Source organism: Tachysurus vachellii, chromosome 15, assembly GCF_030014155.1.
Source record: "Tachysurus vachellii isolate PV-2020 chromosome 15, HZAU_Pvac_v1, whole genome shotgun sequence".
NCBI lineage: Eukaryota > Metazoa > Chordata > Actinopteri > Siluriformes > Bagridae > Tachysurus > Tachysurus vachellii.
Window position 1 is genome coordinate 14,887,424 of NC_083474.1, and position 18,353 is coordinate 14,905,776.

The following is an 18,353-nucleotide window of genomic DNA, read 5'->3' on the forward strand; positions in this document are numbered from 1 at the left end:
ATTTAATAAAGAAACAATATTTATTTCAAGAATATAGAGTCAACAATGATAACATTAATAAACACATCTAACACTTAATATAGATCTCTCTCTGAATCTTTTTACATGCCTTTTAAAAAATATACTTCAGATAAAGAGCATAAATAATCAATGATTAACCAAATCATCCATTAAAAAAAAAGGGTGTAGGGGCAGAAGGCTAAACCCTTTCAACTCAATCAGTAACTGCACAGAGCTTAAGAGTAACACACACACACACACACTCTCACTCACACACACTCTCACTCACACACACACTCTCACTCACACACACAGACACACTCACTCACTCACTCACTCTCTCACAGACACACACACACTCACTCACACACACTCTCACTCACACACACACTCTCACTGACACACACACTCACTCACTGACACACACACTCACTCACTCACTGACACACACACTCACTCACTGACACACACACTCACTCACTCACTGACACACTCACTCACTCACTGACACACACACTCACTCACTCACTGACACACTCACTCACACACACACTCACTCACACACACACTCACACACTCACTCACACACACACTCACACACACACTCACTCACACACTCACTCACTCACTCACACACACACTCACTCACACACTCACTCACACACTCACTCACACACTCACTCACACACTCACTCACACACACACACACTCACTCACACACACACTCACTCACACACACACTCACTCACACACACTCTCACTCACACACACTCTCACTCACACACACTCTCACTCACACACACTCTCACTCACACACACTCTCACTCACACACACTCTCACTCACACACACTCTCACTCACACACACTCTCACTCACACACACTCTCACTCACACACACTCTTTTGGTTCCAAAACCACACAGTAGGAAAAGTTTAGAATGTTATGTATGTCACCTCAAAACTATACACTAGGGATATATTAATACCAGATATTGTTCCAATACGAAGCACATTTACTCGTATTCATATTTGCAAAGTGATTTAAGCATAGTGAAATGAATGTCTACAGAAACCGCTAGGTGAGAGAAAATAACAGCTCTTGAAAAACTCAATAGATCATTCTTGAAGATCAGCTTACTAAAACCTTACTCACTTTCAACAGAGTTAAGTGTCACATTCTGTGCCACATACTGGTTTGTGTAATTCCAAGTAGGTTACTCTTTTCTGTTTCATTAGTGATAAATATAAAAAAATGAATAAAAACTGAATGGTATCAGTGTGTCCCTACTACATACTGAAGTAAAGAGTGCATATTGAGAGAATGAACGGCATCTAAATTTTAGTATTACACACAACACACAAGAGCACAAACAAAAGACGTGTCATGCAACCTATTAATGCACATGAATGTATACACAACTATACACTCACATACATGCAGGCACACACACTCTGTTCTAGCCAATAATCAAAGAAAAACTGTTCTAGGAATAACATAATATGAGGGTCAGCAGGTTCAACTTTTCAGTGTACACACACACACACACACACACACACACACACTCGTACACACAAACCCTGAGGATGGGATGTTTTTTGCCAAACAAATATTCCAAGACTGGATTGGGAGCCTTAATGCTTCAGTCCATGTTTCTGATAAAGCACCTATGGGCCTCCGCTGTAGGAGTAATCCGCTTTATTGTGCATCACCAGCTTGTTGTCCACAAAGTAGAAGCTGTCCGACTGGGTCTCGTACGGGTACCGGATCATCTCCTTCACTATGAAACCAAGTGAGGAAAACATCAGCTATCAGACATCTACACTGACCAGCAACACAAGGTGCAATTCAAGAAACTCCATTGTTCATCTTTCTAATTGTTACAATCCTGTGAAGAACATTACAGATTCAGAGAAGAACAGTAAGCAGATTGTTCCCAGGTATGAATGAGTGTGTGAACGTGTGCATCGTGTGCTGATGGACTGGTGAAAAACTAAGGATAAAGGCTGTATTTCTGCCTCACACCTAGTGTTCCTGTGATAAGTGCCGGCTCCATCATGAACTTGACCGGGATAAAACAGTTATTAAATATAAATTAATGAATAAACACTTATTATTCATTTATTACGTTAAAAATATTTAGTCGGATCATTATAATTGTAATTATATTAGAATAAGCTTCCTCACAATAGGTGAAAATAAAAAGCAGAGATTTCACAAAAACAACTGCCAGCAAAGTTTCTTCTTAAAACCTCCTTGAAAAACTGTTGAGATCAACTTTAATAAGCTGATACATTTAACAAGGTTTCATGATTGATGTATTTTGATTTAGTGTATAGTGACACTAGTGGTCTGTGTGGTAATCGGTCAAACACAACTGACTTAACCGGATAGTGAGATATTCTTACACTACAATAATTAGTATGCACAAGAACTGGACCCAAATCAGCCCATCAGAAGGTGTTAAAAATTCTGTGAATGTGGCCTCTAGTGGCCTTTTACATGGAAAACAAGCTAATAGGGTTAAGTGGTGGTGCAAGTGAAAGGGCACTTACTGAGCTCCTCAGAGATGGGCGGGAATTCGTAGATGTGCTCGCATGTGTTCTTGCTGCTGGGGATACAGAATCCAAACTCAAAGTCGAAGCTCTTTAGTAGCCGTCCTCGGAAGTAGTGCCTCTCGATCATGCGGAAGTTGTTAATGGGAATGTCTCCTACTGTGAACTCCACCCTGCAGTGTTAGGGAGCAGGATAATTACACTCCAGGAAGGATTTTTGTTAGCCATGTGCTGAGACATGGGATTTCTAGTCAATAACTTAAATAAGACAACCCATACCTTTATTTATTCAATCGTTATTGTTCACCACTACTACACTAAATCTTAAATAGTATGATCTCAAATGTTAGTTTCTTTCCAGATTTGTGTAATATATCCTGAAAATGTAATGAATGGATTGGTCAAATTGTATGAAATTCAAAAAGGCATTTAGAACAAACTAGCAGGAAACCATCATCTTAGTCTCTCGGGATGTTTTTAATGTCTGCACTCTCTGTTTGGATTTAATCAGAAAAACGAACAAGCGAAACGTGACGCAATGGACAGCACACATTGCAGGCTCAGAATAGGGTCATCTAGAACCATTATTCGTTCCGCACTTACGTAGCTCCGACTTGTCGTAGCCGCAGAAAGGCTGGAGTGAACTGGTAACGTACAAAGCGCCCAGCGTTGGGGTCAAGGTCCTTTCTTCTGTCCTCTGCGCTCTCTGTGTAGCACAAAGGAGGTGATATTACTGCCTGTGATTCTAAAATGTGCTTTTTAAGCACTGTATCTATATGGAAATCAGAGCAAGCCTTTCACAGTGTCTAGGTCTTGTGGGTAGAGAATGAAGAGCTGGAGAGGCAGGAGCCACGGCGAAAACTCACCCAGAGCAGGAGGCTTAGTGATCTCGAAAAGAACTGCCCCTGTCTCCATGTCGCGGATCTTGAACCTGGTGAACTCGATCTTATAGACATTATCCTCTGGACTACACAAGTAATCTGTGGAAAAAAAGGAATCAGCCATGAGATAAGGAGTTTCTTTCAACAGTGTTACAGGAAATATTTAAAGTCATTAACACAATTTTTATCATGCAAGTTATTAAGTCAATTATCACTCATAATAGTGTAATATTGCATCACTATTCAACACTGGTCCTTGTGCTGGTGCCCTAGTAATGTTATAGCTAGTAGTACCTGGCTAGTGTAAGTGTTCACCAGGACAAAAGGGTTGTGTTGATTTTATATCAGAGCATGTTCAAATTCACAAAATCTGTTTGTTCAGTAACATAACAAGCAGTGTTTTTATTAGAGAAGATGAATACTCATATCTGCTATTACCTAAAGGATAACAAGAACTAACTTGTTTCGTGGCTGTTCCACACCATTAAATACATTAACTACCTGCCCTCAAAAGGTACTTAGGATTTTTTCTACATACTTAAAAAACAAAAAGAAAAAACAAAACTGTTTATATGGGTTTGCTTAAATGTTTAATCATTCCAACTTTCGAAAGGAGTCCTACTTGGAATATATTCATATAATATATTAAGGCAAACCCGTAGTTGTATGGTCCTACAGAAATCTTAAAGGTTTTCCACAAAGGACAAACTACTGCTGGGGCCTATTTCAGGGCCCCAACAGTAGCAGCTTGGTGGTGCTGGGTCTTGAACCCCAATCTTCATATCAACAACAACCCAGAGCCTTAGCTACTTGAGCCACCACAGTCCCTATAAATGTGGTACCACTTCACAATTTTGCGTGTCATCCTTGTGCAGGGGTCATGCTAATCCTCCAGAAGTTCAAAGAGTGCATAGTTTAACATGTGACAGCAAGGAACAGATGGGTATGTAAGATAGTGTGTGTTTCCCCTTTGGTCCCTTGCTCTCTGGTTCTTTTCCCTCCCCAAAATGTGCTGGTAAATGGACTGGATACTCTAAATTGCCTCCAGGTGTGAATGGGTTTGTGAATGATTGTGTGGATGATGCCAAGCAATGGACTGGAATCTCATCCGGATTGTATTCCTGCTTCAGGTCCAGTGCTCATGGTATAGACACCGATACCTCAATGGTGTCATGTAATTGAAAATGTTACACTTGCACTCTTAATTGAGCATTAGTCCTTACTTTTCATAACCGAATCCTAAAACAAAGTCAGGAAAACGACAGTGAACAAAACTGTGACACATTTTAATGTGCCAGACGTCCAAGACACATGTCTCTGCTCTTGTCAGCTCTCCCTTAAAGACTGAATCTAAGAAGCTTATAATCTTCGCATGGGTCACATAGGGGGATGCTAGAAATAGCACACACACAAAGTGATGTTTACTTACGCTTTGAGACATTTCTATGCACCATAATGTTGGTAGTCGAGACCTACACGGTTATTTTAGATACTTGACACGGATGAACACAGTACAAGTGATTGAGGAATCTGCAGTGTAATGACCCCTGACCACACGGCAGTAAATGAGATTCCAATGACACAGTAGCAGAACGTCTTCCATTATCCTCTCCAAGAAAAACAGGCTTTATAATGTTACTTGATTATGGCTTACTGCCTTCTGAGTGAGCTGGGTGCAAAAAGGAGGCACCAAACAAGCTAAATTTAACTAGCCTGTCTATACTAGCTTTAAACATCTCTTTGGTTGCTGTAATTAACACAGTGTGTACTATATGATGCACACTAAAAAAGAAGCAGTCATGAACTTCTTAGAATTAAAATTCATTTGAATATTTTATGGCTCACTGATTATTGCAGCAACTGATTCTGATACAGTCCATGCTAAAGCTGAAGCTAAAAACATATCTTCCTTTTCAGGAGCTGCCATCATTTTGTAAGGTTTCACCCACATCCTAGCATCAGCAGATGCTGATTCAGCTCTAGCAGAAACTGTGTGTGGTGCAAGGAAATACGTGCTTCCTCCAGCAGCATCTTTACAAACTTCTGCTCAAGCTGAGTCATAGCTGAACACACGGAGAGAAAGGCGACATCAACTCTCTTCCACATACATGCACTTAAGATGGGGAATGTGACCAGTTTTGCTCTCTGCAGACTCCCAGCCATGACTGGCTGAAGTAATAGAACTAAACTTTTTTCAAAATTGTTCATTATTATTATTAATTGCTAGAAGACTATAATTGATTGTTCAGTGAAATGAAGGCGTTTAGAAATATGCCAGCTACAGTAATATAGGTTTCATTTAGGATCATTTCCTAATCTGTGATTTTGACTGGAATTCCACCTCAATTTCAATCAAAATAAAACAAAGAAAAGGCTGATAATAGGATTTTGAATCTAGATTTTTAAATGGCGTAACTGGGTTTGGTTGTGTGGCTGGCAAGGCCCAGGAATTATAAGCTGTACAGACTAAAAATAAACCTAATTTCTATATATTTGTTGATTTTTATGTTGGAAGGAGTCTCCTGATGCAAACGGTCTGAAAACCCATGCAATAAAAAACTAAAGCGCATCAGTCTCAGGATTTATAATTAGGAATGGTCAGGGAGTTATACCAATGCAACCAAAATCTGTCACATAACTAAAGAAGTAAAGTGTTAGAGTGAAGCCGTATTGTGGTTACATTTTAAAATGTCTTATTCTGTGACGTATGTGTAAAGATATCAGAACCAAAAAACAAGATGAAAAAATAAAAACGAACAATTTCCCTACACAAGGCTTGAGGATTTGATCTTAACAAACACACTTGCAAATCATCTCATCATCAATATCCATGACAACTGTTATGGGCATGACATTGTTTCTATGGCAACTGAGGCTTTTCATCGGTCCTCTGAGCAGCTGCCTTACATGATAAGACAGAGTGGTTTATTTTCTCTGGAGATGATTTGTGTAGTAACGATTAGCTTGTTCCTTATTCGTATTTCAAATGCTGCTTTTAAGCGCTTGTCTTTATTTTGAGAAGATTCACAAAAATGAAGCTCGGTCCAGGAGCAAACTGGAAGGAAAAAACCCCCCAGCAAGTATAAAGATATAAAATACATAGATTTCCACTGTGGCTCATACACTCATTGCTGTTGTGTTAATAAATTACAGACCTTGATAGAATGTTTTGAAATCTTCAATTTGAATCAAGATTTTCTCACAAATTAATCACTAATGGAAAATGTTAGTAGACAATATTGACACTTTGCTTTCAAATGGGTCACAACAGAGGTAATTTAGAATAAATTGCAAGCCCCAAAAAATATCATGCCATTTGCTTGATTCTGCAATCGGAAAGTAAAGACATCTTGGAGAACTGTATTTCTTATCTGGACAGACATAGAAACCTTATGTAGTATCTAAAATAACAGGAACTAGGTTTAAAGAAGATATTTGCACCGCAAATATTTTCTGATAAAAAAAAAAAAAAAAACCTCTTTATTTCAACTTAAGACTTGAAATGTATTGAAAATTTTAATACAAATTATATTGAAGGAAAATTTAAATGCGAACATCATTGCTTTTATTTATCGACCTCCTGTGCTGCCCTCAATGTGTCCTGATACAGACAGAATGAGGTAAGATGCAAGACGTCTTGGTGCTTATTCCTGTCTTGCTGGCCCATAGATGCTGACAGCAGCCACACTTCATTTCCTCTAATACGGTCACCTAGCAACATGCCTTCTGATACCAATCCAAATTAAGTATCTGCTTTTACAGCCACCTGTAAATTCCAGGTAAACGAAGGAAACTATGAGCTGAACACAAGGCACCATTTACTTATGCTGTAGGATATATATTATCTAACCAGGGTTCATGTTTTTAAAGCTCGGTGCTTCTTTTTGCCTGAATGTGTACATCAGAATTTGGCTAAATGATATGGATAGTAAAAAATCGCCTCATAAACCTGATACGGTGGGTTCCAACGCTCCATGGTTGCTCATTTATGTGATACTAAAATCTACATTTTATACCAAATCTGTATTTTTACACACATTCCTTCTTAACAACTTAACTAAAAATATCAAAAGACACATTTTTTCATAAAGTCTTCAAGCAACAAGAGAAAATTAAAGAATTTCCTCATATTTCACATCCAGATTCTCTGTTCCAGGATATCTTAGCTCTTCTGGACTTTTTTTTGTAATTGATGATCAACTGATGATCTTCCTTCTTCACCTTTTTTTTTTAAACATTAATTTTTTTTCATTCATTATCTTGTGGTGAACGCCTCATTTATTTCTGTTTGATTTGGCATAAGCACCAGATAAACGATAGCACACTTTCCACCTTTCTCTGCTTATCTGCTAAGTGTCAAACATTTATTACAGACATTTTACTACAACAAACAAACGAAGAAGCATGCTTAATTAATCACAGGCTCTGACTTAAATCAAAGCAGTCTGTGTTTTCTAGACAGGTGGTTTTAAATGAACGTGATCTAACCATTTGTTCTAATCACATTTCAGTCGGAGCTGTCAAAATGATTTACAGAGCGAAATAAAAGAATGTGGCATTGATTTCACCAAAGTGGTTGTGTTAAAACAAACTGCAAGTCTCACTCCGTTCATGACTCAGTCAGCAAAAACCACCGGAGGCAGGATTACATTTACATTTGTGTTCACTACATTTGGCAGGCACCTTTATCTTGAGAAACTTAGAGAAGTGCTTTCAAATTTCTCTCAATGAAAACATCAATACTGGTTCACTAGGTCATGGACTAAGAATACCATCAGTCTAAAAACTCTGAAACTTTATCAGTTTATCTACAACAGAAACACTGAAACACTGATCTGTGCAAATTCGGATCAATACGATGTAGGAATACATCGTAATGATGCAAGCTTACAAAAAATGTCTGTGTTTTATACACCACAGGCATCGGTCATAAATGACATTAAATGACATAAATGACAAATGAAAACCCCAAAATGATAGAGTGTACAGTAAGAAGAAAATAATCCATGCTTGGGTGGCGTAATACAGTTTAATAAGGATTAGGTTTTTTTTGTTTATTCATGGATGATGCATCAGCTACTGTATATCTAAAGCTACATGCATCAGCTACATCTAAAGTTACGGAACAAAAATCCTGATGTTTTACCAAGACGTGTTGAGTCTTTGGTTTGTTACCAAGACGTTTACCCGAGTCTTTGATTATACGTTGGTTGTTTTCTCAAAAATATGCCTGTTGTTTTTTATTAGCTTTAGAATATGTGGTGTGTCCAGAGTCAAGTCCCTATTAATGAGTTAGTAACTACAGCAATGATAGAATATCATAACAGCCGGAGTGCAATAAAATTAGCCTGTGATCTGCATTACAGCCACAACCACTGTCAGATTCACTGTTCTAGCTAATTAACCAAAACCTCCTAATCAATCAGATTTGAGATTCAACTGTGGTATAAGCAAAAAGTGATTAAGTGTTGTTAAACAATTATTTATTTCATTCAAAATCAGTTAATCAATCCAAGTACACAGTTTAAGGCAGTTTTAAAGAAAAAGAAATGACAAAAATGTACATTCTAGATAATGGTAGACATTAACAAAACCATCTAGAAATTCATCTAGACAGCAGGTCAAATAATTCAAATGAGCACACTGAGTGTCTATGCTATCAAAGGAAAAGAAAAAGAAAAAAGAGAAAAAGAAGAAGAAGAAGAAAAAAGACTCTATTGCTTCAAGCTCATTCCCATTGATCAATCTGTGTCAATAAATCTGAACTGTAAGGACCGGGCCAGAACCTGCCCCTCTTTTGAAAGAAAACGGAGGATATCAGATAATGAAGAATACATGACTTGAGGAGTTCCATGCCAACTAAGAAGACAGGATGATGAGGTACCGCAGATACGAAATCATCAATCTGCCTTAAGTCAAGCAGTTTAGCACTTGTCAGTTGAACTAAGGCCAGTTTTGTAAATGTGCTTCAAACACAAGCTACTTTTGTTCTAGTAGCATATGAATGATGTCTTTAATGCTTTAAAATGTAGGAGAAAAGGGTTTCCTGAAGGTTCGTTGGATGAGTCACAGGAGTAGCTTCTTAAAGGGGTTTTACTTGGAACCTTTTCTAAGCAGGACATGAACTGTTGAGAGACAAACTCAAGAATTATTTAGGGCTTCTCAAGCCTGCTTTGGAGAACTTCCAGCTCCTGTACATTTTAGTTTTACTGATCAAACACACCTACTTCAACTCAGGATTAACTAAAGTTAGAGCAAGTTAAATGCTAAAAAATGTGAAGACTCTCCAGCTTCAGGAATGGTATCTGTGTTTTACGGTGCCAGATGCCACTTAATAAGCGTGTACTTAAAGCAACATTGCAGTATTGACAGGCTATATGTTTCAGTGGTAATGTGGTGAGATTATGAGCTGCAGGTTTGACCTACAGGAAGGAAAGGCTTTCATAGCCTGCTTCTACTGTATGGTTAAAATCAACATTCTCACAGTCTGAAAGAGACATAACTTCACTTCTCTGCTAGAGAAATTAAAAAGCTATTAAAAAGTCATCCTAATCAAAAGGATAGCAAAGCTAGGAGTTTGGCACCTATCACGGCTCGAACAATGTGTTCGTATTAAGGGTACTGCTCTAGAATGGTTTAAATCCTATTTGGCTGAAAGAACTTTTTCGGTTCATCTTGGAGACTATGTCTACTCAACTGCTATACTCACATGTGGGGTCCCCCAGGGCTCCATTTTGGGGCCTATTCTGTTCTCCCTGTATATGCTCCCTTTAGGGCATATTTTTAGGAAATTTGGTATTTCTTTTTATTGTTATGCAGATGACCTGCAAATTTATCTGCCCTTGAAATGCAAAGATACCTGCTCTCTAGTGCCCCTACTGCAGTGCTTTGAAGAAATTAAGACCTGGATGGCACTAAATTTCCTTAATTTTAATGAAAAGAAAACAGAAGTGGTGTTGTTTACGCCAGGGGGAACCTGTGAGTAGACCTTTTATAGAAAGAAACCTTTTATAGAAAGAAACCTTCAAATTTTAAGCAAAGCAATTGAGGCAAAATCAAAGACAAATGTAGCTGAGCCATCACGGTTTTAAAGGGTGCACCAGTGACAATGTGTCATGTGTAGGATTTGAACTCACAACCGTTACTGGGACAGAATCCTAACATTAATCAAAGCTCTCAATGACACAACGTACATTCTCAGTTAAAAAGGAAAATAGGCTGAATAAAAGCTTACAGTAGCATTTGTTGATTGAATTTTAGCCATGATTTGGCATTATTTCGATCCACTTAGTCCCTTTTTGAAGAAAGAGTCACTGTTAATCAATTCAAATTTCTTCTGACTGATCACATGCAGTATGTACTACTGATGGGAGCAGTCATGCCTGGGATGACCATACCCCATCCCTGGGGTCACTGAGTGGTTTGATGAGGGCAGAAATAACATGCATGATATATTATGTCCTTCACAGACACTAGAACCTAATCTAATTAAAAAGCTAGACGGCACTTCCCAGTTCCATCATCAAAACTCTATTTAATACTTATGCACTGAAGTGCTGTTACAGCTGCTTTTTAATTGGTCACCCTTTTAGATTATATAATATTAGACACTACATGCACCTTAACAACAGCCCTGCACAACATTTTCCATAGTCTATGCATAGAGACCAAAGCGTGGTCCTCTGGTGGCCAGTATGTTGCTCTGACTATGAAACTAACAACACATCGCTGAGCTCAGTTAAAAAAAATTTGACAAATATTCGTATGGATTTCTGTTCTGTGTTTTGGAGTTAATAAAGTGCAGTTTAATTAAAAACCTTTCTTAATCTTTTTGCCAAAAATGTACAGATACAAACATTATAGTATAAACAGGGTAGCTTGAATTTACATGAAGACTCCGCAATGCACACTATAAAAGGTCATCACAATATTTATACAGCAGTTAAATATTAAATATGAGGTGGTGTGATTTATACGTGTAGCATCTGTAAAGGATAAATGCAGAATCTGCTTGTATGGCAAGTAAGATTAACTGATTTGTGGTCAGTCCAATCGTGATCTTCTAAGTAGCTCGTTACTCAAATGCTGAGCTCTGGAATTAGACATACAACTTCTTTAATTAAACTTGTGCCAAAAGTCAAAGAAAACACGGTAAAAAATGTTTCCATAATGAACACACCAATATGAGAAAACATTCACAAATGAACAACCTTTTTCCTTAAATTAAACTAATTTATGAAATTTTTCCTATGTAATTAATTAAATTATTTATTTGCATTATCACTGTTTAGATTAAGTGATGAAAAAAAATGCATGAATAAATCGAAGTTTAGTCAGCATCAGAGAATCAATGCATTTTAAGCCTTCAAAAGAAGTTCATTCATGCATCTCCAGTAACTGTTCAGGGACACATAAGATCTGAAGCCAATGCCAAAAACAATGGAAACAATGCAGGAAAACACTCTGGATGAGAAGCCAGTTCATCATAGGACACCATGCATACACACATTCACACCTAGGGCAGATACAGTACAGACAATCCATCTACATTAGTGTTTTTTTGGCAGGAAACTCACAAACAAAAACAAAATTTCACACAAACAGTAACCTAAGCTCAGGGCTGAATTGTGAGGTAATGGCAATGCTAACTGCTGCACCAACATGATGTCCATTTTCAAAGTTGTTACTTAATATTGTACACAAATATGTTTGCTGATATCAAAGAAAATCTTTTCCTTTATTTATGTTGAAAATATTTTTTAAATTTCCCACTGAGAGAACAATAACAACAGCTAACACACGGCTAACACACTTGCTAACACATTTTACATTATTTACACGGACATTATTTACTGTCCAGTGTCACCCAAATGAGGATGGGGTTCTCTTCTGAGTCCGGTTTCTGTAAAGGTTTCTTCCTCATATCACCTCAGGCTTGCTCGTTAGGGAAAGATGTTAGAGATAACTTAAATTATTATAACTTAATTTATTGCTTTTAATTCTGTTTCTATGCTTCTGTAAAGCTGCTTTGAGACAATGTAAATTGTTAAAAGTGCCATATAAATAATTGAATTTAATTTAAATTTCTGGCATTTGGCAGATGACCTTATCCAGAGTCACTTATAATTGAGCTCTCTCTCAATTTGTTTAATACATCTGTGCAATTGAACCTTGGGGCCTTGCTCAGGGACCCAGCAATGGAAGCTTGGGGGATCAGGGATTCAACCTCTCAATCTTCCGATTAGTAGTCCAACACCTTAACCACTAAACTAACACACTTGCTAACACACCACCACACAAGTAACCCACAAACATTATGCTTATTAAATTAAAATTAAAAATAAATTAAAATTTATTTATTATGCTGTAAAACACTATTAAAAAATATAATTTTCTAACTAATCTGATTTCCTAGACCTCCTCTAAAGTTAAAAACCTGATTTGCCACGATTTCAGCATCACGTACCTCCCATACAACTCATCAATCATGTAGCTTCATTGATAGTTTTTTTAACAAACAAAATCACACCCATTGTAAACATCATGATACTGCAAAACCTCAAAGTATTCATGAAATTTAAATATTCTGCATGGCTTTGTTTACTTGTTCATAAGCAGATTAGGCTGAAATTGAGAAATGTCTGTGCAAAAACAGGGTCATATAAAGTTGACCGCAAATGTGGGAATATACTCTAAGTAAATATTATCAATATTAAAGAATAATAAGGTGTTTAAACAATTTAGTGAAAGGGTCAATACATCTCATTTGTATCCAACCTTCTGTAGTTATTTTAGATGCTGTTGGACTCATCTGAACACTACAGCACCAGCAATGTCAGTGAACAGTTTTGCTTTTTTTTTTAAAAAATATCTGCTCGATGCTCTACACAGCAGGGTTGTTGTGTTATTAGCTTATCTACAGTTGAGAGATCAACACGAATTCAAACTGAAACATGTCATGGTTTATTCATGCAAGTGCTGGGTGCCTTGTGGTTTAATGAGCACCTACATGTCAGAACAAAACCTGACTGCTGTGTCATTAGAAATCACTTATATATAAAGGTTTATCTTGAAACCCGGTGTGCACTTGCTTGAGCTGATGTTTAGGGGGAATTAACTCTAACTTGAGCACACCTAAAATTTGTAATAGTCTACTTAAAACCCTGTATAGAGCAGTGTAGATTATTCTGAATTAATTTTAGTTACTGTATGCTGATGCACACTAAATAGTTTAGTCAAGTCAATAGCTTCTTTTGTCATTTCAGCCATATATAGCTTTTGCAGTACAGTTACAAATTACTGCTGACATTTTCATCTGTCATATCATTATGTCATTTCTTAAAAAAAAATCCCTTATATAAATCCCAAACATATCTCTCTCTAAATATAAATAAATATATATCCCATATATAAATCCCACAAATATTTCTCTCTCTCTCATTATATATATATCCCACATACAAATCCCACAAAAATACCGTTTGAGTCTGACGTATGACGTCACTTCCGTGCGTCCAGTTTAAAGGCTGTTTACAAGCTTGACAGCTAAAAGGTTTGTTTGTACAAAGCGATAGCTAAAACGGTCACACACTTATATGTTTAATTCTTGAAAATAAGCTTTTTAACCTGCTACTGAAGGGAAGTTTCCGAGCCCAGGAGTGAGATTAGAGTTGTTTTAGCTGCCACACTTACTGTCGGTGATCCTCTGCAGGCCGAGGACGTCCTCCGGCGTTATCACGGGCTTCTCCAGCAGCTCCTCCTCTGTACTACACGGCTGTCCTCCCTCGGCCCCCTGTTTCACTCTCATTGCCCAATGCTTCTCCGGGTGCAGTGTGTGTGTGTGTGTGCGGTATAAAGCCGTATGGATCAGATCATCCGCTTGATTTACTTTACCAACAGTCAACACGGGTTGCCAGATTGTGATAAATGTATTTCATGGAGTATTTGTCTGTAATCCGGGATTAACGGAAATATTCCGAAGCAATGGTGTTAGTATTAGTGAGTCTACCGACGAAACACCATGTTTACATGATGCAAATACAAGTGCCTCAAATCCGAGTTTAGACGTCCAATCTGGCAACACCGGCTTTTGTAACACTAACGCTGTGCATTTTCTCCTCATCCACTTACGGGGTTAGAGTGGCTTTATCCCGCCCCCAATACGCACTGGCTGCAGTGATTGGGTGTTCATTTCCATATCGCTTTGTGATTGGACGTTATTTGGTTCAGGCTCGTGGAAATGGAAATAAAATGTGGATCAGGTTAAAATTAGTTAAGACATTTTAAGACAAAATGTTGGGATTCTAAAAACTTTAAATCACGCATAGGAAATATTTTAATATTAAACACTAACATGTATTTCCCCAGCATATTTACAATCCATTCTGACACCCCTATAGTGGATCATACCATTTTTGATTAACTGTAAAAGGAAAACTAAAAAATTAGCTAGCTAACCTGTAATTCAAATGAAACTGTTTAAGAACAAATGTAGTGTAGTGTAAAAATCTTGTGCAATTTACTCTGTTACCCAAGACATGTAAAATAAATGTATGACATGTATGTAAAAATTACATACAAATAAAAATAATAATTTGTGCAGCTTTTGGAAGAAATGTAAGCATTCATTCATTCATTCATTCATTCATTCATTCATTCAGCCAAACCCACATGGGAATGGCTAAAACTTAATAGTTACTTGTAGGTACATAGCAATATTCCATCCATCCATCCATCCATTCGTCCATCCATCCTGTAGACTCAATGCAGCGAACACTGGATCCATCATAGGGCACAATCACGTGCACACTCACACACCCATTCACACGCTACATACAATTGCAGATGCCAAGATGTTTAGAAAACATGTCTTTGGACTGGGGAAGTAAACTAGAATACATGGATGAAACTGCAAAGCACAGGAATAACATGCAAACTCAATGCACACAGGGCCGAGAACTGTAATTTTAACCTGGAGTGTTTTATCTTGAATCAATTTTTAATTTCATTTTTATTTTTAATTTTTATTTTTTAATAAGCTGTATTCGACCTAGCTTAGGGTTACTTTGCAAAGGATTACATCAAAATGTAAAACATGACACACAGCATACTTGCACACTAATATGCCACTATCACATTTACTATCGATATCTCTGCTGTGCTCAGAACGGTCCATCACCCATATAATTTCTAATCAGGGGTGGTTCTTCTTCTGTGTTTACCTATAAATGATTACATGACCTATAGGTGCAAGAACAAGGTTAGGGTACTTAATAAAGTCGTCATTATGTGTACACTGCAATTTAAATAAAGAAAAAAGCAATTTTTTATAATACTGAGGTCTGAGATCTTTATTTGTCTTTGTGGGAAATATAATTTCCAGATGCCAGCATCCCTGAGTGAGATATGTGTGACAGGACCACACAGTCCCGTCATCATATAAAACGATGGGGATGTGAATCTTGTCCACAAATAAGAGCAGAAAATGAAATCCTTATACAGTTAAGCCTTCTACATAATGAGCCATTTCTAAAAAGATAAGAGGCCAGGGTTTACTTATCCCAGTACCTTGAATGCTCAGTCCATGATTTATGCTTCAGAAAGAGGTCGATGCCCATTTTTTTGGAGATATAATATAGCTAGTGTGCATTTAAAAAATGTTAGTTTAATTGTTGGGAAAGTGCTCAATTAATTAAAAAAAAGGCAATTTTATATCTATCTAACACATTATAAATAAATATAGGTGAATGCAAGAGAAATGTTTAACAAAAATGGTCTGACTGTGAGCTTTAGCTTCATGTAGGTTCTTATAAACCAGTCAAGCTCTTCATTCTGTGCTGAAGTGGTCTGTGTAAATTGAGGGATCATTTTATTCACCCCAGAGCCTCTCCTACAACCTGTCCATCAGCTCCTTTTGTGTCATTTACGCAGTCATCTCGAAGCAGCCTCGTCGATGTGTCTGCATGTCTCGCACTCGGCGGATGGACTGGATCTGTGGATGGTTGGCTCCCCAGTCATTCCAGTGCTTGTAGGGGCCATATTCAAACAGGTACTGGTATCCACGATAGCCAGGGTACTGGTACCCAACCCACCTACAACACAACAAGCGAACTGTTCATTTGTGAAGGTAATCTCTCTTTATAGTACTGACGTCGACTTTAAAAAACAGTTGACATACGTTCCTCCGGAGACCTGAATGCTTGCTACTCTGTCATAGAAGCCATAAGACCACATGCTGGGGATGTCCTCATCACAAACCTCCATCTTACGACCCTCAAAGTTTGCACACTCATACAGGCAGATCTTATGATCCTGGGAATCCTGTAAGGAAACAGGAACAGATCCATTTTTACATACATTCTCCTTAATCCATTGACTTGTTAGAAGGATATTTTTACTTCTCAAGCTTCTATAGATTAAAGCTATGCTAAACAAAATTCAAACCAAAGCTAAAAATATTATTAATCAGATCACTATATAATTTGCTGAGCAAATCTGTGCAATATATTACATCATGTTGTCCGACATCTGCTGCCTAGAGAAAACGTAAATATTGAAAATCTGTCATACAGCAAATTATACCAGCATTTTTGAGCCTGAATAGATATGAATCTGTCTAGTTTAAAATTGGATAAGAGAGGGAAACATACTAGCATCTCAAAACCCCCAGTCCAAATATGTAAAACAATTTCCCCACAGGTAATATTCATGAAGTTTGACTGTTTTATTTAAATCATCATAAATAGCCATTCCATATAACCACATATAACCATTCATTAACAGTGTTTCACATTTTTACTGACTACATCTTTTACCTTCCGAATATTACTTATAGGTTGTAATATTAGGTACGAGTGCCTTAATTTAACCTCTCTGACTGAAAAAAATTCCCAACAGTCTCAGAGGATTGAAATTAAAACATTAAACTGAAATTATTTGCATCATCACACTAGTGACCAGGTGAAAATTAGCTGATAATCTTGTCCCTCTAATTCACCCACCATGCGGACTGGCCTGAGTGACATGAGAAAATCACAACGGTGGCTATTGGACCAGGTGTCCCAGCGAGGATACTCTCCCTTCTCCAACAGGAACATCTCACCACGCATGTCCTGCTGTTCGTAACCCACCCACCTGAAACCATGGAAAAACACACTGTATATTCAAATACATATGACACAGTGCTTCACTAAAGAAAAATCCAGAGCCACTAGGACAAAGTTTTTTGTTTTTTTTTTGGTTTAAGTGTTTGGTGTACAGCACAGTACAACACTGTGTACCTCACAGGTTTGGCTAAAGACTTACGGGCCACACTCCACTCTGATGGAACGCACACGATCAAAGCCCTTATCGCAGATATTACGACACTCGCCGTTCAACTCCATACAACGACCTTGGAAATTCTCACACTCGTACAGATATATCTAGTCATACATATAATATGAATCAGAGATTTTTGACTAAATTATTTGGCACATTTCAGTCTTCAAGAATATGGTGAAGTGAAATGAACAACGTACTAATCTCATTTACTAGTAATAAAGAAGAGTGTTGACTTACTTTGTATGTGTGCATCCCCATGGAAGAACGACTCCCAATACTCCCCTGCACTGCGGTATGAGACATGACTGAGGCTACAGAAACAGAGAACAAGTGAAATAATTGAAGCACTGTGATCATTTTGTTACCCTGTTAAAAAGGGGGAAAGCTCTCTATTGTTAAGGCAGCAGTAAACATTGTTTATATCACTAGAAATACCAGCCCTTGTGTCTCATAGGATCTCAGAAAAAACATACTTAACTACTTGAAACCTAGTCAGTCTTAATTGGGTGAACCTGTCAAATGCCATAAAGATAGAAAATTAGTAATTTTTCAGGTTTTTGGATATATCTGAATATATAAGCTATATTCTCTTAACCT

The 18,353-nt window shown here is 37.5% G+C and overlaps 2 protein-coding genes and 1 pseudogene across 3 annotated transcripts; all 3 read right to left on the bottom strand.

Moving 5' to 3' along the window:
* Position 1: 1 nt before the first annotated feature.
* unc119a (unc-119 homolog a (C. elegans)) lies at positions 2–14,525 on the bottom strand. Its single transcript, XM_060888517.1, has 5 exons — positions 14,127–14,525; positions 3,420–3,533; positions 3,157–3,259; positions 2,554–2,726; positions 2–1,778 (listed from the first exon to the last, which is right to left on the bottom strand). The coding sequence occupies exons 1-5, from the start codon at positions 14,239–14,241 to the stop codon at positions 1,666–1,668; spliced, it is 618 nt and encodes a 205-aa protein (XP_060744500.1). The 5' UTR covers positions 14,242–14,525; the 3' UTR covers positions 2–1,665.
* LOC132858606 (U6 spliceosomal RNA) lies at positions 4,264–4,327 on the bottom strand (annotated as a pseudogene).
* Positions 14,526–16,356: 1,831 nt separating the features above from the next.
* crybb1l3 (crystallin, beta B1, like 3) lies at positions 16,357–18,059 on the bottom strand. 2 transcript variants are annotated; one of them, XM_060888011.1, is made up of 5 exons: positions 17,994–18,059; positions 17,739–17,857; positions 17,435–17,567; positions 16,612–16,754; positions 16,357–16,525 (listed from the first exon to the last, which is right to left on the bottom strand). In XM_060888011.1, exons 1-5 carry the CDS (start codon positions 18,057–18,059, stop codon positions 16,357–16,359), a joined length of 630 nt encoding a protein of 209 aa, XP_060743994.1. The 2 variants fall into 2 exon arrangements, with proteins under 2 accessions (XP_060743994.1, XP_060743993.1); XM_060888010.1 differs by having other exon boundaries at positions 17,967–18,059.
* Between the last annotated feature and the right edge of the window lie 294 nt (positions 18,060–18,353).